The sequence below is a fragment of the Symphalangus syndactylus genome, chromosome 12 (genome assembly GCF_028878055.3).
Source record: "Symphalangus syndactylus isolate Jambi chromosome 12, NHGRI_mSymSyn1-v2.1_pri, whole genome shotgun sequence".
In the NCBI taxonomy this organism is placed as follows: Eukaryota; Metazoa; Chordata; class Mammalia; order Primates; family Hylobatidae; genus Symphalangus; species Symphalangus syndactylus.
Genome location: NC_072441.2, coordinates 129660762 through 129685290, shown reverse-complemented (window position 1 = coordinate 129685290; position 24529 = coordinate 129660762). Strand labels below are relative to the sequence as shown.

At 37.2% G+C, this 24529-nt stretch overlaps 1 protein-coding gene across 8 annotated transcripts in view; it reads right to left on the bottom strand.

Annotated features, from left to right (window-relative positions):
• The window catches only part of SPATA6 (spermatogenesis associated 6), a 124716-nt gene that overhangs the window by 39235 nt on the left and 60952 nt on the right, over window positions 1-24529 (bottom strand). For all 8 annotated transcript variants that reach the window (XM_055254986.2, XM_063627509.1, XM_055254989.2 and 5 more), the window contains one exon: window positions 15848-15888. In XM_055254986.2, coding sequence (XP_055110961.1) covers window positions 15848-15888 — 41 coding nt within the window. The remainder of the gene's footprint in view (window positions 1-15847; window positions 15889-24529) is intronic.

Sequence of the window (24529 nt, the reverse complement as noted above, 5' to 3'; positions counted from 1 at the left end):
AATTAGAATAGAGTGTGTTAAAGGATATTAAGTAACATGAGAAGAAGGGGGGTTAAGTGCTGATGGGTGGGATGGAAAGAGTACGCAGGAAAGGAACTGTAATTTTAAATGGGATAGTCAGTAGGAACCTCACCAAGACCTGAAGACCTCGGTAAAGACCGTAAGACCTAAGTCACGAAGATTATCTGTGGAAAGACTATGCCAGAAGAGAGAAAAATAAGTGCAAAGATCTTGGGAGTAGGAGGAGGACATACTTGATATTAGCAAGGGAGCCAGTGGAGCTCGACTGGGTAGTAAGAAATGAGGTCAAAAAGGTAGGTTTTAAGAAATTAATCTTTTATTCTGAGAGAAAAATATGTCCTGACTTTTTCCTTCTATAAATAGGACATCCCAGGCTACTATATTGAGAATAGTCTGCAGAGGGGCCAAGGGTCCTGGCAGGAAATCAGCTAGGAACCTGTTATAATAAAATCTGGAAAAGGATGCTGGCTTCGGCCAGAATGACTACAATGGAGGTGAGAAGTGATCAGATTCAGAACATATTTAGAAGACACAGCCAACAGGTCACAACTGGTCTCGATGTCAAAGATGACACTAAGGTTTTCTGTCCTAATCAACTAGAAGGGTTGGGTTTGTATGAATTAGATATACTCTTCCAATTGTAAGCATAGAAAATTAAGATATTAGGAGTCTAGTTTTGGACATATTAAGCTTCATGTATCTATTATCTATTAATCATTCAATATATTAGAGCAGAGTTTGGGGGAAAGTCCAGGATGAAAATATAAATTGGTAATTACTAGAGTCTAAATGGTATTTAAAGGTATTGCACTGGGTGATATTGCCAAGGAAGTAAAAGCAAATCAAAAGTAGAAAATATCTGAAGAATTAGCCCCGGGAATACTCCAATATTTAGAGGCTTGAAAGATGAAAAGAAAACATTACTGAAGAGTAGCCAGGGAAGAAAGGAAAGAAACACAAGAATGTGTTGTTTTGGAAGTCAGTAAACAATGTATTTCAAGGAAGGGGGAGTAACTAATGGGTAAATATAATTTGATAGGTCAAGTTAGAAAAGACAGACCTTTGGATGTTAGTAACAGCGAGGTCATTGATAACATCAACAAAAATAGCTTTAATGGAGTGACAAGAGTGAAAATCTGAAGTTGAGTTCAAGAGAGAATAAGAGGAGAGGAATTGGATTCATTTAACAAATATTTGAGTCCCAGTCATGTCCTAAGTTTTGGGACTACAATAGTGAACAAAACAAAGTCTCTGCCTTTAAGAGTTTATGGTATAGCAGTGTTATTTGTTAAATATTTGACTTCTTAGACAGCTATCTAATTCTTCTCAGACTAATTTCCCTCACATGAAAAATAATAATAGCTAGCTTATATAGATCTTCCATTATTTACGTAAACTATATTGCAGGATGTCTAGGTGTATAAATTAGTTGCCCAATAAATGTATGTCATTTGTTATTAAAATGTAAGTCCAGTATAGGTTTTGCTTCAACACTACCATAATTTTCACTATTTTCCAAAATTACAACAAATAATAAGTCAGTGGTCAGCTGAGAGAATCATGCTTTCATTCCAGAACCTAATAGAACATAGTTCAAATGACTCAGTTACAGTCCCCAATAACTGACCAACAAGAAATATGTGATCAAGATTGAAGAAAAAAATAAAATTGCTCCATTTTTAGCTATTCAGAGACAAAACAAAAAACACAGTAAATGTTAAAAACAAGATCAAGGAGGTTGATGGTCAACAGTGTAAGTGTATATGTTAAGAGACGCAGAATAGGTAGCTCACACCTGTGGTCTCAACTATTCAGGAGGCTGAGGCAGGAGGAACCTTGAGCTCAGGAGTTCTATGTTGCAGTGAGCTATGACTGCACCACTGCACTCCAGCCTGGGTGACGCAGCAAGACTCTGTCTCAAAGAAAAAGAAAAAAAAAAAAAAAAAAAAAAAGAAAGACAAGAAAGAAAAAGAAAGTGGGAGAAGGTGTCACACTGTTGTTTCTAGAATATATCCAAATACGAGTCACTTTGCTTGGATTATTTTTTTATCAATTTCAATGTCAACTGAGATATGTTAAATGGCAGACCACTTCATTTTTATCTGCTAAATTTTCTCCCCAAACTAGTCAGCAATGCTTTATACAAAGCCTTTTATAGGTGACTACCACTGAATTTCTATCAGAATATTCACTGAGAATCTCTTGAACATGTTAGCTAGAACTCAAACCTAAAGAAATACAAAAATTTAAACTCACAATCCAGATGAGACAGGGCATATACAGAAGGATAAATGACAATAAGATATGCTGAAGTGTCAAACACATTCCAATGACAACAACTGCAAAAAGAAATTCAAAGGAATGAAAGACTTCTAATGGTCTTAATGGTGGAGGTCTAATTGAGAAAGTAGAATTGAAATCAAAGCCACACATAGAGGAAAGGAGGAGAAAAGCCATTCAGAATAGGAAAAAGGCACAAGATGAGCAAAGATGAAAAATGAATAATAGTTTGGCTATTTCTACACAAATGTAATAGAGAATATCATAGAGGTGGGAGGGACACATTGTACAAGAATCTTAAATGCTGTAACTCAATAGTATTCAACATTTATTAAGCATCTTCTGCATGTAAAGTAGCAAACAAAGCAGGGAACAACAATCACGGGTGTTAAATAAATATATTAGCAAGGGAGCCAGTGGAGCTCTCAAAAAAAGTTACAATACAGAATATAAGACATCAAGGAGAAGTAATGAGAAAGGAAATTAGAGCTAAATAGACATGAAGTAATTGTGCAATGGGAACACAGCTTGAATATATTCCTTCCATGGAATTAGAGTGTATGCTTTGGAAAGTCTTTTATCTAAATAAGGGATTAGGAGGTATAACGAAAGGGTAGGTCTCTTTGATAAGAATCCATTTCAAACTTAAAGCCTTCAGCCTTAGCTTAAAAAATGTTTCCATAGCTCTTGTGAGTTTCCCTTGGATTATTTCCTTTCAAAAGCTAAATGGAATATTATCTCTTTAGCTCATCACAAAAGGGTTATATTTCTTGAGTATATCTTCAATAATACTGGCTTAGAGTCCAAAAACTTGAGTTCAAATCCCTGCTGCTTATGAGACCCTGAGCAAGTCATTTACCCTATTGAGGCTTTAGTTTCCTTACCTATAAACCGAAGACATAATCTTACAGATTTGACACAAAAATTAAATGAAAGAAAAGTGAAAACACTAGTGGAGAGCTTGGCTCATAAAGATAATTTTCTGTATAGCATTTATACTTCAGCATAAAAAAAGGCCTTTTTTACGTTTATGAAAAGAGTTTTTTAAATGACTTTCTATGAACCCACAAATGCAACAGTTTCAATATGGCAAATGCTAAAATGTATCAAGATGAAAAAATAACCAATATTTTTAAACTAATCTGAAACTGGTACAGGTAAAAAAGGAAACTTCATACACTAAAGTCATTGTGGTTAATGACATGCTCTTCAAATCTATGATACGTAGAGTTTTTATACCACACGCATGAAATAAGATTCCTGAAAAGTTGCTTACACAGTAAGTTGACAAATCATATTAATGGCCATAAAAATGTTATATTTACAAAAACCTCAAGGTCAAATTAGTGTGGGTGAGAATTAACTACTACAAATAATGGGAACTAGAAAATTCAGTTACTCAACAAATATTTGTTGTAAGCCTACACAGTGCCTAGTACCACACACTATTCTCTAAAGTTTCTCTTCTGTCATAGGGCAGAAGAGTTCAGAAATAAACAGAAATAATTCAAACGAAATTAGCTGAGAAGTAGTTGAGAATAAGGACCATAGGACAGACGTACAGTGCAGGTACAACTTGCAGGATGGTCAGAGGAAAGTATGGTTCTGAAAGGGGAAAAAGTAGATATGGGTAACTGAAATCAGTTTCTCAATCTTGCCAAGAACATTCCTTAGTGAATCTTACATCAAGTAAATGATCAATTCCTATCTTATCTGATTTAAACATTTATATGCACACTATCTGATTTGGTTTAAGTAAGATGTACTTTTTTTACACTGAAGCCGAATTTAAAAGATATTCTAAAATAATACAATAAGAAAATAATTCCCAAATATATCAGTTCTTGAGGGGAACCCCTCCCCTCTTAGACCACTGTTCTATTCACTTACATACAAAAACTTTTTAAATCCTCACAACAACCTTATGAGGTAGACATTTTTATTATCTGTACCTTATTGGTAAGAAAATAAAAGCAAAATCAAACAGCTGTTAAGCAGTGGGGGTTCCAGACCAATTATATATGAGGGATCTATGGCAGAAACAAATTGCAAACTCTCATAGCCCAAGCCTAACAGGATTTCTACAAGGGAAGTCCCACAAAGGATGGGCTCACAATATGATTTACCAATAATCCAATATACACAGCTAAGGAACAAACTGACAAACTGAGAAAGAAAGAAAACATTCCCAACTAAAGTTATAATGTGATCACAACAATGCTACCAAATCATTCAAGGACAGTACAAGAAAGCATAACTATAGGCCACCCTCAGTTGTGGCCATATATGGAAAAATCATAACTAAAATATTTTAATTCAGGAATGTTAAAGAATAAGCTAGAAGAACACAACATGACAAGGCAGTTTATTCAAATAATACAAGGATGGATTATCATTAGAAAATTTATCAATTCACCATAAAAAAATTATCATCTCAACAGGTGCTGGAAACAGCATTTGATAATATTCAATATCCATTCATTCTATATATATACATATATATATTCTATTCAAACAAGGAATTTCAAGGGAACTTCCTTAACTTGCTAAAGAATAGCTAACAAAACTTTACTGCAAATAATATTTATATGTGTGGAAATTTATAGATTATCCTTTCAAAGACAAGAATACACACTACATTAGTCTACACTACAGCATGTTAGGCAATACTGCAGTAGCAAATTAAGTTTGAAAATCAATGGCTTGACATCATAAACGTTCATTTTTCCTCCACTATATGGTAACACAGTTTAGCAAGAGAAATTATACAAAACTGCCCAGGGACTTATGCTGATAAAACATGCTAAACAAATTATAACTGTACTATCTAGAACCTGAAGCTTCATTGTCACTGTAACAATAAGAGTGTTTGCATTAGTCCATTTTCATGCTGCTGATAAAGACACACACAAGACTGGGAAGAAAAGGAGGTTTAATTAGACTTACAGTTCCACATAGCTGGGGAGGTTTCGCAATCATGGCTGAGGGTGAAAGGCACTTCTTACAGGGTGGCGGCAAGAGAGAATGAGGAAGAAGCAAAAGCAGAAACCCCTGATAAACCCATCAGATCTCATGACACTTATTTACTATCACGAGAACAGCATGGGAAAGACAGGCCCCCACGATTCAACTTCCTTCCCCTGGGTCCCTCCTACAACATGTGGGAATTCTGGGAGATACAATTCAAGTTAAGATTTGGATGGGAACACAGCCAAACCGTATCATTTCACCCCTGGCACCTCCAAATATCATGTTCTCACATTTCAAAACGAAACATGCCTTCCCAGCAGTCCCCCAAAGTCCGAACTCATTTTAGCATTAACCCAAAATCCAAAGTCTCATCTGAGACAAGGCAAGTCCCTTCTGCCTATGAGCCTGTAAAACTAAGAACAAGCTAGTTACTTCCTAGACACAATGGGGGTACAGGTATTGGGTAAACACAGCTGTTCCAAATGAGAGAAACTGGCCAAAACAAAGGGGTTACAGGGCCCATGCAAGTCTGAAATCCAGTGGGGCAGTCAAAGCTTTTCCAGGCGCATGGTGCAAGCTGTCAGTAGATCTACCATTCTGGGATCTGAGGGATGGTGTCCCTCTTTTCCCACTCCACTAGGCAGTGCCCCAGTAGGGACTCTGTGTGGGGGCTCTTCTGCACTGCCTTAGCACAAGTTCACCATGAGGGTTCTGCCCCTGCAGCAAATTTCAGCCTGGGCATCCAGGAGTTTCCATACATCTTCTGAAAACTAGGCGGAGGTTCCCAAACCTCAATTCTTGACTTCTGCGCTCTCGCAGGCTCAACACCACATGGATGCTGCCAAGGCTTGGGGCTTCTGCCCTCTGAAGCCAGAGCCCAAGCTCTACATTGGCCCCTTTAGCCGTGGCTTGAGTCACTGAGACACAGGGCACCAAGTCCCTAGGCTGCACACAGCACAGGGACCCTGGGCCCAGCCCATGAAACCACTTTTTCCTACTGGACCTCCGGGCCTGTGATTGGGAGGGGCTGCCATGAAGGTCTCTGACATGACCTGGAGACATTTCACCTATGGTCTTGGGGATTAACATTAGGCTCCTTGCTACTTATGCAAATTTTGCAGCTGGCTTGAATTTCTCCCCAGAAAATAGGTTTCTCTTTTCTATCACATAGTCAGGCTGCAAATTTTCCAAACTTTTATGCTCTGCTTCCCTTATAAAACAGAATGCCTTTAATAGCACCCAAGTCACCTCTTGAATGCTTTGCTGCTTAGAAATTTATTCTGCCAGATACCTTCAATCATCTTTCTCAAGTTCAAAGTTCCACAGATCTCTAGGGCAGGGGAAAAATGCCACCAGTCTCCTCACAAGAGTCACCTTTACTCCAGTTCCCAAAAAGCTTCTCATCTCCATCTGAGACCACCTCAGCCTGGATTTTATTGTCCATATTGCTATCAGAATTTTTGCCAAAGCCATTCAACAAGTCACTAGGAAGTTCCAAACTTTCCCACATTTTCCTGTCTTCTTCTGAACCTTCCAAACTGTTCCAACCTCTTCCTGTTACCCAGTTCCAAAGTCGCTTCCACATTTCCAGGTATCTTTTCAGCAATGCCCTACTCTACTGGTACCAATTTACTGTATTAGTCTGTTTTCACACTGCTGATAAAGACATACACAAGACTGGGAGGAAAAGAAGTTTGACTTACAGTTCCACATGGCTGGGGAGGTTTCACGTTCATGGCTGAGGGCAAAAGGCACTTCTTACATGGCGGCAGCAAGAGAGAATGAGGAAGAAGCAAAAGCAGAAACCCCTGATAAACCCCTCAGATCTCTTGACACTTACTTACAATTATTAGGAGAATAGCATGGGAAAGACTGGTCCCCATGATTCGATTACTTCCCCCTGGGTCCTTCCCACAACATAGGGGAATTCTGGGAGATACAATTCAAGTTGAAGTTTGGGTGGGGACACAGCCAAACATATCAATGTTTATATTAACTCTTCAATGCTTTGCCCTGGAACTGATCCACAAAATTTCCATGCACAGTCTATTGGCTAGAACTAGGCCCCATCTACCTGCAATTAGGCTTAGAAGTATGGGAAAGTGTGTGTATAGCCAATAAGTAAGAAATGTCTCTGCCACATTCGCTATTGCCAGTTTTATTTGCAGTATTGAAGATCCTGGTAAGCTGAGAAAAAGATTATGAAAGGCAAAAATAAAATTCTTTATATGTAGATGGTAAGTTTACCTCTATAAAAAAAATCCAAGAACATCTATTACAAGATTGTCATACAAAAATCAATTCCAAACCTATACATCAGTAAAACAACAAAAATGTAATTTTACCAAAATAAAAGTCCATTCACAATAGGAACAAGCCATAAGGTTTCTGGGAATATGTCTAATAAACAATGTACAACACACTAATGGAAAAACATATAACTGTAGTGAGACATGAGAACTGAGACCATCTGCATTCATATGGCTTAACCATCAGAACAAAGAACTAAGACCTACCTACTACGACATGACATTCTCATGAGTTCTTCAATTCTTGCCCAGGAAAATAAAGCTATAAACCAGTAAATAACTTCGTTATTTTCTTCAAGACCTTCCCATAAATCATTTACCTGAGAAACAGACTGCTCAATCATCAATCAGCTACCTTCTCCAAACAACAGATTCTGAATCCTGGCAAACAGTTCCCATCTTAGGACAACAGATCACTCAACTGAACAAATCCCTTCCTTATCAAAATAGTGTTTACTTGTCAAGACTTTCTTTAAGACCCATGCCTTTATTCCATTAATCCTAAACTTTTATATCACAAACTTTGCCTACTAGAATCCCACACTGAAAGCTCTCTTAAAACACTCAAGCCCAGTTCCCAAAACCATATAAATATCAGCCATTAACCTTCCTCTTTCAGAGACAACAGTAAGACTGTCAAGGTGGTGCTCTCCCATACTGTATTATGTCATAAACTCAGCTTTGCATATCAACAGGTTATTCAGTTTGTGATGGACTTCTGACCAGATGGCAGTTGACAATCCTAGAAGTCCAATAAGATCCAATAGGCCCTTTTGCTGCCACAGCTAAGATCTTCAACTTAGAAATACCAAATTTCTCTGTGACTTCTTTTAGCCTCTCTCTTCAGGGGTCCCTCTGGCTATAATGGTGAAGTGGGTCTCGGTACTGAGTCTCAGCTCCAATTTCCTTTGGTTAAGCTCTCAATCACTGAGTTACCCTGTCTTTCAGAAATGCAGAAGACTTTCAGTAATCTATTAATTATCTGATCATATTTGAACATTTGTATGCCAGGGAGAAACCTGGCTCATTACTAACAATACTAATATGTATCTCTTTGTCTTTGTCACTTTTTGAGGGGATTCTATAAAAGAAAGTTCCTAGAGAAGTGAACAGACAAAAGCCACTAAATCCATTTTTGAGCCAGGCCCAAAGACTCACAGGTTCAGCTGTTCTCATTGTACCAACATCCTTATAGTAAAATCTTTGCCCTGGGTCACTTGTCAAAATATCATGAAAACGTTCCTCTGTTTTGTTTTGTTTTGTTTTTTTAATTGTTTTCTTCATGAGAGAAATTTCCTCTGTGAGAGACTGCCTCCAAATCTCCCATGTTTCTAGAATTGCAAATCTGTCCAGTCTTCAATTTGGAATAAGCAACTATTAAAATGAGGTGCAAAGACAAAATGCGCACAAGTAATATATTTGACCAACACCGCCAGACTCATGGATTTATTTCAGTCTAGGTCCATGCCCCTTCCAAGTTGTATTCAAGCTTCCTACATGTATTCATACTAGAACTTTAAATTATACACTTATTTTTCTAAACAGCATGATTTCACCAAGGATATTTTAGACTTACAATGGCAACTTTGGAGAGTTTTTTATATAAATAAAACTGTTTGTTTGAAAGGTACCTTAAAATGGAAAGAAGCAAAATCTCACACATCCAATGGTCTATATTTCCTAATTGTTACGACAAAATTTATTTTTTAATCCAGATTCTAAAAATTCTTCCTTAAAAGATTTGCTAGCCAAGGCAAATTAAAAATATAAAATGTTAAAACCATTTGCCTTTGAGATGCCTTCACATTCCAATTTGAAAGATATAGCATTTATCCCACTACTCCCTATCTCCTGTGTTATGTTCCTCCATCACCCTCAGGCCTCTATCCTTCCTTTTGCCTGCTTTCCTTTCCATCTGACCTGCTAGAAACAAAAGTTCAGTAACTTCTTAAAGGTAAATCCCCTTCAGAATGGGACAAGTGTCATGTGGTTGACTTTTAAGCCCTGGTCTGTTGATTTTTAAGCTTCTGGGATGAAAACCACTGCCAAAGACTCTCCAAAGCCTAAACAAGATACACAGGAATTTGCAGAAAAATTTAGAATTCTGTGAACTCCAACCTAGTCCTTGTACATTTTCCTGTATCAATAAATGGTATCATCAAACATTGAGTTGTGAAAATCAGAAATCTAACAATTTTTCTTAACATTGCAGAGCTAAGTTCCTTTCAATGCTCTTTGATTTCAAAGCCTTCCTGGCTATTTTTGCCTAGCTCCTGGAATTAAAAAAAAAAAAAAAAGCCTAGAGGTATTTTTACTGGGATCTTGCTAATTTTTAAATCACTCTAGGTAGAAAACATATTCAAAACATCAAATTTTTCTCTATGAGAACACATTCAGTCATGTGTTCTCATTGTTAAGCATGCATTGCTTAACAATGGGGATACCTTCTGAGAAATACGTCATTAGGCAATTTTGTCACCATGCAAACATCATAGAGTGTACTTACATAAATCTAGATGGTATAGTCTACAACACACCTAGGCTATAGTGGTATAGCCTATTGTACCTAGGCTACAAACCTGTACAACTTGTTACTGTAGTGAATGCTGTAAACAATTTTAACAGAATGATAAAGATTTTTGTATCAGACCTAAACATAGAAAAAGTACATCAAAAATAGACATTACAATCTTACAAAACAACTGTCATATTTGTGGTCCATCGTTGGCCAAAACATCGTCACACAGCACTTCTTTTCCATTTTTCAGGTCTACTTTTCCAACATTAATTCTAAATATCTGTCTAATATCTCTACGGCTATCACCCTCCATTACTACCGCCCCAATCTAATCTATCACTTCTCACCTTGACTATTCAATGGCCTACTAACTTGTCTACCAGCATCCACTCTTTTCTCAGTCCATTCATTTTCCATACTGCAATTCAGAGTGATATTTTCAAATATAAATCTCGCCATGTCATCTTGCTGTTTAAAATCATTTCATTTGCTCCCATTGTACTTAGGATAATTACCAAAATCTCCAATATGGCCTAAAAGATTTAATCCCTACCTGCTTCTACAGGCTCAATTTACACTATGTACCTATTCATGTCTTTACTTCCAGCAATACCAATCTTTTAGTTGCTTAGCCACTGAACCTTAATAAATGCTATTTTCCCTTTTCTATTGCACATGCTCTTCCCTCACCTTTTCATAGAGTAAACTCTTATTCATCTTCAAAGCTCAACATCCTCAAAATACCTTTTCCATTCTCCTCAACCAGGTCAAACCATCTCAGTATATAATGTCAAAGCATTATGTATGTCCTCCATGATATGTATCACAGTTCCAAGTACATATGAATGTTTGTGATTTTCTTAGTATGACTTCTTCCTTCACTGCCATGAAATATCCATGAGGGCAGAGACAATTTCTAGTTTTGCTAATTTTCTACTTCTAGCATAACAGTGTCGGTCATATAATCTTTTTAAAGAGATAAAGAGATATTAGCAGGGGAATGGAACAGAGTATTACACGTGTAATAGAAATGGCTGGCTGCCCACAATTCAGCTTTCCCTCTTCCAGAGTAAAATTGTTGCTAAGAAGAAATCTTTGCATCTAGGTAAGAGAATGTGATTAGTTATTGGCAATAGAAAGTAGGCAAGAATGGTGTGTCAATCCCAGGCCCAGGCTTTTAAGAAACAGATATGGCTTCTCCATATTTTCCATCATCTTCCACCATTTGAAGAAGACACCAAGGCCTCAGGGTGAGCCAAAGCCATAAGATGGGTCACAGCATGGAGAAAATAGCATACAGATCGAAAGTATCCTCAATTTAATTGTTATGTAATTAAAAACTAAATTTCTATTATATTAAGCTTCCAACAGTTGGAGGCTTACTGGTATATCAAATAGCATTACCCCAATGAGTTTACAAATTGTTATCTTAATGTACTAGCCTTAACAGAAATCAATATATACATTGGCTTATCAGTTGGGGGCAGGCAGCATGGGGAACAACTATTTTCAAATAGAAAATTTATGATGTCTGTAATGCAGTGGCAAAATATTTAATAAAACTATAGCCTACAATAGCTTGAAAGGCAGATCACATGGTTTGCAAGCTTGTATCTCTAGGGAAATAAATTGGAAGAACAGTACTTTGTGCTGGCTTTTATTTGTATTTAGCAAGATGTATTCATTTGTTTTCACACTGCTGATAAAGACATACACAAGACTGGGAAGAAAAAGAGGTTTAATTGGACTTACAGTTCCACATGGCTGGGGAGGCCTCAGAATCATGGTGGGAGGCGAAAGGCACTTCTTACATGATGGCAGAAAGAGAAAAATGAGGAAGAAGCAAAAGCGGAAAGCCCCGATAAACCCATCAGATCTCATGAGACTTATTCACTGTCACGAGAATAACATGGGAAAGATCAACGCCCATGGTTCAATCATCTCCCCCTGGGTACCTCCCACAACATGTGGGAATTCTGGGAGATGCAATTCAAGTTGAGATTTGGCTGGGGACACAGCCAAACCATATCACAAGGGATTTCAAGAAAGTGGTAAGCTCATATGGAATCAACCTAATTGCCTATCAATTCATTAATAGATAACGAAAATGTAGTATACACACACACATACAATGGTATACTATTCAGCCTTTAAAAAGAAGAAAGTCTTGTCATTTATTATACAACAATATGAACCTGGAAGACATAATGTTAAGTTAAATAAGATAGGCACAGAAAGACAAATGTCACATGATCATGCTTACATGTTATATTAGTCTGTTTTCATACTGCTATAAAGACATACCCAAGACTGGTAATTTTTAAAGAAAAGAGGTTTAATTGACTCATAGTTCTGCATGGTTGGGGAGGTCTCAGGAAACTTACAATCATGGCAGAAGGAGAAGCAGGCATATCTTACATGATGGCAAGCAAGAGAGAGCAAGCAACAGTGGGGAAAACTGCTTATCAAACTATCAGAACTCGTGAGAACTCACTATCATGAGAACAGCAAGGGGGAAACTGCCTTCATGATCTAATCACCTCTCTCTCTCTCAACAGGTGGGAATTGTCCATCTCTTGACACGTAGGGATTACAATTTTAGATGAGATTTGGGTAGGGACACACAGCCAAACAATATCACATGTGAATCTAAAAAAGTCACGCACAGAAGCAGAAAACAGAATGGTGGTTGCCAGAGGAGTGTTGGGGTATGGTGGGCAGAATGCAGAGATGTTGGTCAAAGGGTACAAAGTTTCAAGTAGACAGGATGAAAAAATTCTGGAGATCTATTTTACAGCATGATGACTATAACTAATAATATATCATATACTTGAAAATTGCTAAGACAGATTTGTCTTAGCAGAGAAAATCAGTTGTTACATTCAGTAATACCTTATATGGTAGTATTTCCAAACTTCAGTCATTCACAGAGCACCCTCATAATCTTTGCAGTATTTGCATATATCTTACGCTCTTTTCCTTAAAGTCACTTTCTCTTCTTTATTTATTTATCATGGTGACATAATAAAGGAAAATCCAGTATCATATGCTTTACATGCATGATAGCCTTTAAAAATACAATGGAAATAAAACTCACCCATGATAAATGAAATTGCACTATCATATGCTTTACGTGTATGATAGCCTTAAAAAATTGTGAAAACTCACCACAACAAATAAGTATGTGAAGTAATAGATATGTTAAGTAGCTTAATTTAATCATTCCACAATGTATACATATATGAAAACATCATGTTGTACCATAAGTACATAAAATTTTTGTCAATTATACCTTAATAAAGCTGGAGAAAAAAGAAAAGGTGAGAATCTCAGGAAAGAACTCTCTTTCCTATGCAAAGTACATTCATTCAAAGAACTCATGCAAGGTCCTACTTTTCTAGAAAATGTTCTGCGAGCACTCCCAGTTTCATGGCTCTTTTCCATATTGAAGTCCTATAGTGTTCTATTACCTGAATATTGATTAACTACTATGTACCTATGTGAAAATAATCCTTTTTTATTTTCATGTTCAATGCTGCAGATATATTTATATGAAAATCTACCTCCTGAATACAAAAATAATCCTGTGAACTTACCACCTACTACCCCCCAAGGGAAGCCCTGATATTAAGGAATCCAGAGATGGGAGTGGGAAGGAATTAAAGGGGTTGAAATGCAGTTTTTGGTGGAATTCATTTGGAAAAGAGGGCTCTTAATACCTGTCTTCAAATGGACCAGCCAACTTACAGCAGGATTATAGCTGCCTTAGGATAAAGATTAGTACTTGCTCTTCATTCTATATTTGTATAGATTTGGTTTACTTGTTTCCTCTTAATAATCCACTTACATAATATGCATATGTTAGGAATTCCTACTATATGTCAGATAATATGCTAGGTACTACCAATTATTATCAATAAGCAAGATCGATAGGTCCTTGCCATACTGTGAATGTTTGTGTGTATAACAAATACCAAGGTGCATGTGTATGTGTTTGCATAAATTTTAAATGTTATGATGGGACTGGACTAAGTTAATTATTCCGGGCCCCCTCTCCTCTAGTGAGGGCCTTAAAAAAGCAACAACTCCATATATAAACACTATACAGCAGCAGTCCCCAATCTTTTTGGCACCAGGAACCAGTTTTGTGGAAGACAATTTTTCCACGAACTGGTGGGGGGCGGGGAGGATGCCTGGTTTCAGAATGAAACTGTTCCACCTCAGATCATATGACATTAGTTAGATTCTTATAAGGAGCACACAATCTAGATCTCTTGTATGCACAGCACAGTAGGGTTCGTGCTCCTATGAGAATCTAATGCTGCCACTGACCTGACAGGAGGTGGAGCTCAGGCCATAATGCTCACTCACCTGCCACTCACCTCCTGTGGTGTGGCCCAGTTCCTAACAGGCCACAGACCACTACTCGTGTGGCCTGGGGGTTGGGGACTCCTGCTATACAGGAAGAGTCCTATCTATATAAGTGTTATATTCATAGTCTACACTAGTGGCTGTCAATTATGAATCCTTAGATAGGTGGCAAAAGAGATGCATAAGAATCACCCAGAAACTTGGTAAAAATAGAAAATTCCAGTCTCCATACTCAGCAATTTCAATTTAGTAGGCTTAGAATAAATATTTATAAAGATTCACCTAGATGATTCTGACACGGGTAGATCTGTGTCCCTAAACAGTGCCTTGGCTCATTATTTAATTATGCTATACTTCTTTTATCATAGTCAAAGTATGGCAAAGTATTGTGGTATTCAGTACCAGTAGCACAAAATAGTTTAATAGTAGCACAAAATAGTTTAAGAAAATAAATAGTTTAAGTACATAAATAATTATATTTTAAGAAAAGCTATGGTTTTTCTTTTGTTTTCCCACATATAGTAACACTTATTATCAAGATGCTTTCACTTAGGGACAGAAAAGACAAGCTGTGAGACAGTTCTTCTCAAAATGTAGGACATGGGTTATAGGTGATACAGCAAATAATAATGGCACCCAAAATGATTTTAGAAGATATACGGATTTTACATGGCACATGAACATACATGAAATAATACTGAATCACCAGAAAAAATATATTTTCAATTCTCTTTCAATAAGAAATCCTCAGTTAGCTATTGATATGTCTTTTACACCTCTCTACCATTACTTCTCATTTTAAGAAACAGACAGCATGCCTCAGAGCCTTTAGCAAAACAGTATCTAGCCAAAATTTAGAAACATTGCTTTATTTTCACTGTATTTTTAAGGCTGTCATACATATAAAGCATGTGATACTGGATTCTCATTTATCATGGTGAGTAAACAAACAGAAATTAAGTGAATTTAAGGAAAAGAGCATAAAATATATGCAAATACTGCAAAAGGTATACATACATATACCTGCAAAAATTATGAGGGTGCTCTGTGAATGACTGAAATTTGGAAATAATACCATGTAAGGTATTACTGAATATAACAACTGATTTCTCTCTCTCATGTACACACATAAACATGGACTAACATATTCAATAATTAATACAAATGAATAACCAAAAGCCACAAAATACTTGTAGAAAGACATTAAATGTACTGCCTAAGTAACCAAAATAACATTACGATATGACAATTATTGTTTTTACATTTTTTACTAAATGAATTTGATAATCCCTATCTGATATATATATATATATGAAATAGACTCATGTTGTTGTCTGAAAGCCAGAACAATTATTATTCTACAATTCATTCTACACACCTTATAATCCTTGGGTCGGCAGCAGCCAAGATGAGAATGATCTGAAAAAGGAAGTACAAAACAATTAAAGTTTAAATTTGGTTTCATCTTTGATTTTTAATACTATCATTGTTTCTACAATTATAATTCACTCAGAATATTTCAGAGATACTTCAAAATCCTTCAACAGTGTTACATCAGAAAGGATAATAATCCAATTAGTTAAAATTTGTATTAGTTCTTCAGCAATTAAATGATTTCACAAATACTATTTTCATTTGAAAATAGCAAGAAATATCTGAATACAGAAAGGAGTAACTTTTAGTCGATAAACCAATTTGTGTCTATGAAATGAATAGGATTTAGCTGATTATCAATTTATGATGAAACATAATTTGTATTCACAGATTTGACAGATATTGTCAAACCATATGTTTCCTATTCTTATACTCCATTCTAGATTCAGGTGTAAAGAAACAGGACCAGCTTTAGAGGGTGGTGGCATACAGTAGTTTATAGATCTTGTTGACAAATAAATCTGCATTATACATTCCAGCCCCAAGCACCTTGGGCATATAACTTAATCTCTCTAAGTCTCAGATCCCCGATATGTCTGATGTGCCTCTTTCATAATATTGTTTTAAAGATTATATAAGATCTTACATGTAAAGCACTAAAATAGAAATTAACTATTATTACTAATACCATCATCAACGACAACATCATTACTATCAAATGTAAACTCAAGCAGGGGTTCAATTTAAAATTCTGCCACTTATTAAATATAGTATTCTGGTCCAACTATATAAAGACAATTGATCTGTGTTTCATGCCTCATTTTTAAGAGTATGAAAACAATGCCTACCTTATATCAGAGAGTCAGAGTGACGATAACATGATACACTTTGTGAAAATCCCCAGAAAAGTATCTATCACATAGTGGATTTTAAAACTAATTCTAAATTTATCCATAAGATAATAACCACTATATTCTACATGTAGATTTGGAGCTTTACTCATTACTTAAAGAAATAAGCTTTCAAGAATCAACTTTTATTATAACAACTTATAACATCTGTTACACTGACAGAAAAAATAAGAACCAGAGACAGCTTCAAGACAGTTACAGCTTCAAGATAGTTGCAGCTTCAAGATAGTTGACTAGGGGCATTTTGTACTCCCTTCCTCCTCTAAGAAAAACCAGAAGAGCGGATAGATAATCATACATTGAATAGATCAGCCAATAGAGAATAATGGAATTCAATAGGAAATTGACAGACAACACCTAAAGCAAGGAAGGAGAAGGAAGCAAGATGGCCTGTGCAGTGAGGACTGGCACCCAAGAGATACTTCTCAATATAGAGAAAGGGTAAGTGAGAGACTCTCAGCTGTCCACATTATCACCATGGATCCCTACAATACCAGGCCGCTAAAGAGCTCCTCAACCCTGGTAAGCCCTGAAACTAACATAAGGAGCTGCAGGGAGATTGTACCATGCACTGCGCAAGAGAGAAAGCTTCCCCTGGGCCCCTCATGTTCCCTGAGACTTAAGCAGCTACGGCAAGGCACCACTTTAGAACTCCCTCCCCTACAGACTGTGAGCTGTCCTGGAGCCCAGCAGCAGCAGGGCTGCCCCCTGGACTTAGAAATAAGCTGTCACAAGCTACTGGATGTAGGGCTGTATTAGTTCATTTTTACACTGCTGATAAAGACATACCTGAGAATGGGCAATTTACAAAAGAAAGCAGTTTAATTGGACTTACAGTTCCACGTGGCTGGGAAAGCCTCACAATCATGGCAGAAGGCAAGGAAGAGCAAGTCACATCTTACACAGATGGCAGCAGGCAAAGCGAGAGAGCTTGTGCAGGGGAACTCCTCTTTTTAAAATCATCGTATCTCATGAGACTTATTCACTATCACGAGAACAGCATGGGAAAGACTTGCCCCCATGATTCAATTGCCTCCCACCAGGCCCCTCCCACAACACATGGGAATTCAAGATGAGATTTGGGTTGAGGCACAGCCAGACCATATCAAGGGCAGAGACATGACTGAGTCTTTGGGACTGCAGCACAAACGAGATGCCATTCTGGAACCATTCCCCCAAAAGACTGTGCACTATTCTGAAGCCCAGCAGCACTGGGGCTGAGGCATTAGTGCCACTGGGTTGAGGTACGAGTGGTGTATATGCTCCCCACCTGCCAGCTAGGGTGCCATCACAGATGGCAGCATCATCCCCAGCCCCAAGTAGCAAGGCAGAAGTACAGATACTACCTTCCACAACCCAAGCATCCCACCAGTGGCCTGGGGACCACTCTGCCCTTGCCTACCACAGCCAGCACTTGTTCACATCATCAGGGAGCCTGAGGCAAGCAAGACAGGCCTGACTCTGCCCCTCCTCCCCCCATGCCAGACCATATAGTTTGAGGGCCAGAAGACTGCCCAGCCCAGTCCACCACTACTGGCACCTGAACGCTCCTCCCCAGGGAGTGAGATTGGGCCTACACTCACAGCCACTACCACCAGAGCTGGCATTTACCTGTATACACCACCTTCAAGCCTGGAGACTGGCACACCTAGACAATCTCAGCCACTGTCAAAAACAGTGTGCACTGCTTTGGACCCAGAGGGTCATCCTGCCACTGTCACGGTCATCACCCATGCCACACTGGCTACTCAGGGGCTTGAGAACCTGCCCATCTGCCTGGCCCATGATGGCTACTACCAGCATCTGAGCAGGCTAACTAGAGGCCCATGAATCAGTCCACCACGACCAGCTAAAATTGCTGCCAGTGCACACCACTCTGGAGCCCAAGGACAGGCATGGTCAGCTCAGTAATGCCACCACTGTGACCCAAAGACTAGACTACCTAGTGTCCCAGTCCTCAGCAAAACTAGAACACAGCCTCCACTAATAATTGCACACTAAGCCAATGAGCAAGTCTCAGATACCACTGATGCTGCTTATAAACAAAAAAAAATCACACAGAGACTACACCACTGCATGCACCCAGAAAAAGGCCAAAGTGCCCTACCCAACCAGTAATGAGGATTCATCTGCAGGAAAAAGTCCCCCCAATACAAAAGCAAATTCAAAAAATTGGAACAAACAACCGATATACCAGATGTTCAGATATCAATGTAAGGACAAAGAAAAAATGAAAAGCAAGAAAATATGACACCTCCAAAGGAACAAAATAATCCTCCAGAAACAGATCCCAATCAAAAAGAAAGTCACGAAATCTCAGAAAAAGAATTTAAATTACTGATTCTAGAGACACTCAGTGAGATACAAGGCATTCTGAAAAACAATATAAAAGAATCAGAAAAATAACGCAGGACATGAATGAAACTTTTACCAAGGAGATATATATCACAAAAAAAAAAAAGAACCAAACAGAAATTCTGGAGATGAATTAATTGACTGAACTACAAAACACATTTGATTTTTTTTTTTTTGAGATAGGGTCTCACTCTGCCACCCAGGCTGGAGTGCAGTGGCACGATTTTGGCTCACTGCAACCTCCGCCTCCTGGGTTCAAGCACTTCTCCTGCCTCAGTCTCTGGAGTAGCTGGGATTAGAGGCATGTGCCACCACACCCACCTAATTTTTATTTTTTATTTTTATTTTTTTTGAGACGGAGTTTTGCTCTTCTTGCCAGGCTGGAGTGCAAAGGTGTGATCTTTGCTCACTGCAATCTCTGTCTCCTCGGTTCAAGCAACTCTCCTGCCTCAGCCTCCCAATTAGTAGAGAAGGGGTTTCACCATGTTGGCCAGGCTGGTCTCGAAGTCCTGGCCTCAAGCGATCTGCCTGCCTCGGCCTCCCAAAGTGTTGGGATTACAGGCATAAGCCATCGTGCCTGGCCTACAAAATACATTTGAAAGCATCAACAATAGACTAAACCAAGCATAAGAACCAGATGTCAGAACTTGGAGATAGGTCTTTTGAAATAACCCAGTCAGGCAAAAATAAGAAATAAAAAATGAACAAAGCCTTTATGATCCATGGGACATGATAAAGCCACCAAATATACAAATCATCTGTATCTCCAAAGGAAGAGAATATAAGAGATCCAAAAACTATTTAATGAAATAATAAATAAAAACTTCTGAAGTCTATCAAGAGGCTAGACATTCAGATGCAGGGGTACCAGTAATCCCTAAGCAGATACAGTGCAAAAAGTCTTTCCCATTGAATATTATAGCCAAAATGTCTAAAGTCAATGACAAAAAAAGAATCCCGAACAAGAGAAAAGTGACTAATCACCTATAAAGAAACCCCCATTAGACTAACAGCAGATTTCTAAGTGGAAACCTTACAGACCAGGAATGGGATGATAAATTCAAAATGCTGAAAGAAAAAATCTGCCAGTCAAGGACACTCACTATTAATATATCCAGAAAAAAAATCCTTCATAAATTTAGGAAAAATAAAGTATTTCCCAGGTAAGTAAAAGCTAAGGGAATTCATCACCAGCAAGCCAGCCCTACAAGATGTGATCAAGGGAACTCTAAACCTGAAAGTAAAAGAATGACCTTTACCATCTTGAAAACACATGAAAATACAAAACTCAATGATAAAGCAAACACACAAATGAGAAAGAGAAAGGACTCATGGTACAACCACAGATAACCACCAAACCACAATGATAAACAATAAGAGAAAAAGAAAGGACAAAAGAATATAGAAAAACACCAGAAAATAACAATGCGGCAGGAACAAAACCACACATATCAATAATAAACTTGAATGTAAAACTGAAAATAGAACTACCATACAATCAGCAATCTCACTACTGGGTATCCATCCAAAGGAAAGGAAATTAGTTTATTGAAGAGATACTGCAGCACTATTCACAGTCGCCAAAACATGGAATCAACCTAACTGTTCATCAATAGATGAATGGATAAAGAAAATGTTGTGTATATACACAGTAGAATAATAAAATAATTAGGGCATAAAATTAATGATATCATGTCATTTGCAGCAACATCAATGGAACTGGGGGGTCATTATTTTAAGTGAAATAAATCAGACATACAAAGACATATTGCATGTTCTCATATGTCGAAGACATATTGCATGTTCTCATATGTGGAAGCTAAAAATATTCTCTCATAGAATATTTTTATAGAAAGTAGAATAATTGATACTAGAGGCTGGGAAGGATGGGTTGGTAGGAGTGGATGATGAAGAGCGGTAGCTTAACAGGTACAAACATAAGATTAGAAAATAGGTATACTCTGTTGTCAAAGGAGAGCATAGTAACTATTGTTAACAACAATGTATTATATATTTCGAAGTAGCTGGAAAAGAGGACTTAAATTGTTCCCAACATAAAGAAATGACAAATACACAACGTGGTAGACAATTTAACCACTCGAACCATAAAATTCTACTTTCTCACTCACACATATCACTCAAAAGCATTCTATGGTTCTATATTCTACCTTCCCAAACCACCTAATCCAGAAAATAAATAAAGACCTATAATAGTCTGTATTCAGCAAATCCTTCAGCATTTTTTATGGCACAAGATATTTTCTAGGTGCCCTGAACCATACCAGAAATCAGCTGAAATATTAATGTCTTTTACACGAGGTCAACTTCTCCACATAATGTCAGTAAGATTCGATTTACTTCAAATGCTTTTCAAAAATTAAAAATAAGAATAAATCACAGTCCAACTTCTCTTCTGTAGAAGTCTAATATATATATAGCATGATCACAAGTAGCTGAAAAAAATTAAAAAATGAGAAGGACATCTGGACACGGTGCCTCATACTTGTAATCCCAGCACTTTGGGTGACCAAGACAGGAGGATCTCCTGAGTTCAGGAGTTCAAGACCAGCCTGAGCAACAAGGTGAAACCCACGCCCTACAGCAAAAAAAAAAAAATTAGTTGGGCATGGTGGTGCATGCATGTCTGTAGAACCAGCTACTAAGGCAGCTGAGGTGGGAAGATCATTTGAACCAGAGAAGTCGAGGTTGCAGTGAGCCATGTTATACCACGCCCTCCAGCCTGGATAACAAAGCAACACCCTGTCTCAAAAAAAAAGGACAAGGATATGCTAACTTTGAAAATTAATGTAATAATTTCTGGAAATAGTATGTATTTCCTGGAAGCTAGCATTATATTGAAAGTTTCTGTATGTTAAAGTACTCATATGGCTTCTGCATTCCACAAACCATTTATAAACTTACCCTGATTTGTACAGGTTTATAATTTTATTTCTACAAATTAATCTATTACTTTGATCTGAGGTTTCTCAATGTTCATATTTAATCACCCTCACCACTAATTAGTCACAAACTATATTTCAAATGTAAGAAATCAAGGAGATGAAAGTCATGGCCCATGGCTGTGAAGTACTTATAATCCATTTTGGTTAAGTTATAACCAAAGTTGAACAACAGCAGTATAAAGAACAAACTAAGTCAGAATGGTATAACAATTATAATGTAAAAAAGTTATGCCAGAGAATAATCTCTCAAGGTAAGGCAATCAGGAAAAATTTCCTAAAGGCAAAGAAACTTGAGATGGACATAATCATTTAGAAAAATAGGAAGAAAAAAAAAATAGGTCAAATCTTTTGTGTATGACTTCGCACAACTTACTATCCGTCTTTAAACCTCAGGTTTCTTTATCCATAAGAAATTCAAACAAGAGGGACATGTTTAAAAGCAAACAGAAATTAATGAGATATTTACTAATGAGGCTGTACATGATGACTACATGCTATTTTATTCACAAAATATTAAAACATTACCAGTTACTGTTGTCTACTCAAGATATGACATATTAGGATTTGAAATGTTATTTCTATTTTACTTTGTGACAGTTAATCATCTGATAAGGGATTAATGGAAGTTCACAAAATATTATGATCTTATATAGAAATGAGACTCATAAAAGAATCTTCAAATGAAGAGAAGAAAAGAAGGTTCCTCTAAGAGGAGAGACAGAGTCTAACATATTTCCTAAATTACTAAGCAAAATGTAAAAAGAGGTCAGGATGGATGTCCTTGATTTCCTCTTCAAATACACAAATAACTAGATAAAGCTTACAAAAAGTCTCATATTACAAGAGATATTGAGTTTCTTCAAAAGGACTGCACAAATTACAATTAGAATTATATAACATGGCAGTAACAGATACAATGTGCTTGAAAATTTTATTTTAAAAAATATACCTTAATGAAAGTAGAGAAAGTAGTATGAGACTGGTAGGAAAGAAGGAGCTAGAAGCTAGAAGACCTGGATTCTAGATTTGTAACTATCAAGTCACATAACTTCTCTAAACTGCTGCCATTTTTCTCAAGTATAATTAAATCCATCTTCACGTGATTATTTTGAGGACTAAAGCAATAAATGTTGGTGAAAATTGCATCCTATAAAAACTTAATAAATATTAGACAAGATAATTTGGCAAGAAAATGTTCAAGAAGAATTTCTATTAAAGTAAAATCAAAAGTGAAAATTCACTATGTGTAAGAGATCCTACCGTAAGAAATTCCCATATGTATTTAAATGGTTGATGAGAACCCAAAAGTTGGTAAGTACTGCTCAAATGTCAGCCAGGGGAAAGAATGTAGTCAAAAAAAAAAGTGGGGAGGGGACATTAAGATCAATTAAGATCAGAAAAACAAGAAGGAAAAGCTCTAGAAATCTAGTTATTAAATGTACAAAGAGGAATAGAATTTTTAAAAATCACTATTTGGCAAATATCACAGTAGGAAATTGTTTCAGGCAACAGTCATCGATATATGCGAAAGGAGTCAATGTTGAGGTTTAATAGTATATTACATAGTTTCAAAGTATCTCTGCACAATTACAAAAGACAGAAATAGCACCTTTTTGATGGAGAAAACCAGCACATCCACCTTAATCAAATGAGTAAAATTAATATCCCCGGGCCAGGCGCGGTGGCTCATGCCTGTAATCCCAGCACTTTGGGAGGCCGAAATGGTCGGATCCCCTGAGGTCAGGAGTTCTAGACCAGCCTAGCCAACATGGTGAAACCCCGTCTCTACTAAAAATACAAAATTAGCCGGGCGTGGTGGTGCATGCCTGTAATCCCAGCTACTCAGGAGGCTGAGACAGGGGGAACTGCTTGAACCCAGGAGGTGGAGGTTGCAGTGAGCAGAGATAGCGCCATTGCACTCCAGCCTGGGCAAAAAAGAGCCAGACTCCATCTCAAAAAAAAAAAAAAAAAAAAAAAAAAAAAAAAAAAAATTAACATCCCCAGTAGTAGAGAAACACCACATACCTCCTGGTGTGATGCACTGAGAGTAACACATCACTTTCTGTTGTATTCTGGGGGAAAATAAATAATCTGAATCTAATCATGAGGAAAAATCAAACAAACCCAAACTGAGGAACATTCTACAAAATAGCTGGCTTATGCCCTTCAAAATTATCAATGTCATTAAGCACAATGAAAGACTAAGGAATTAACCCATATTAAAGAAAACAAAAGAGGCATGGCAGCTGAATGCTATGTATGATGATATTTCTTTTGCTATGGTGATATTATTAGGACAACTGGCAAAATCTGATTTAGCGTTATAGATTAGTTAATATTATTATAGCATTGTTAATCTGCTACATTGTTAATTAACTCGTGTTAATCACATAAAATATTGTCTGAATTAGTCTGCTCAGGCTGCCATAACAAAATATCATGGACTGGGTAGCTTAA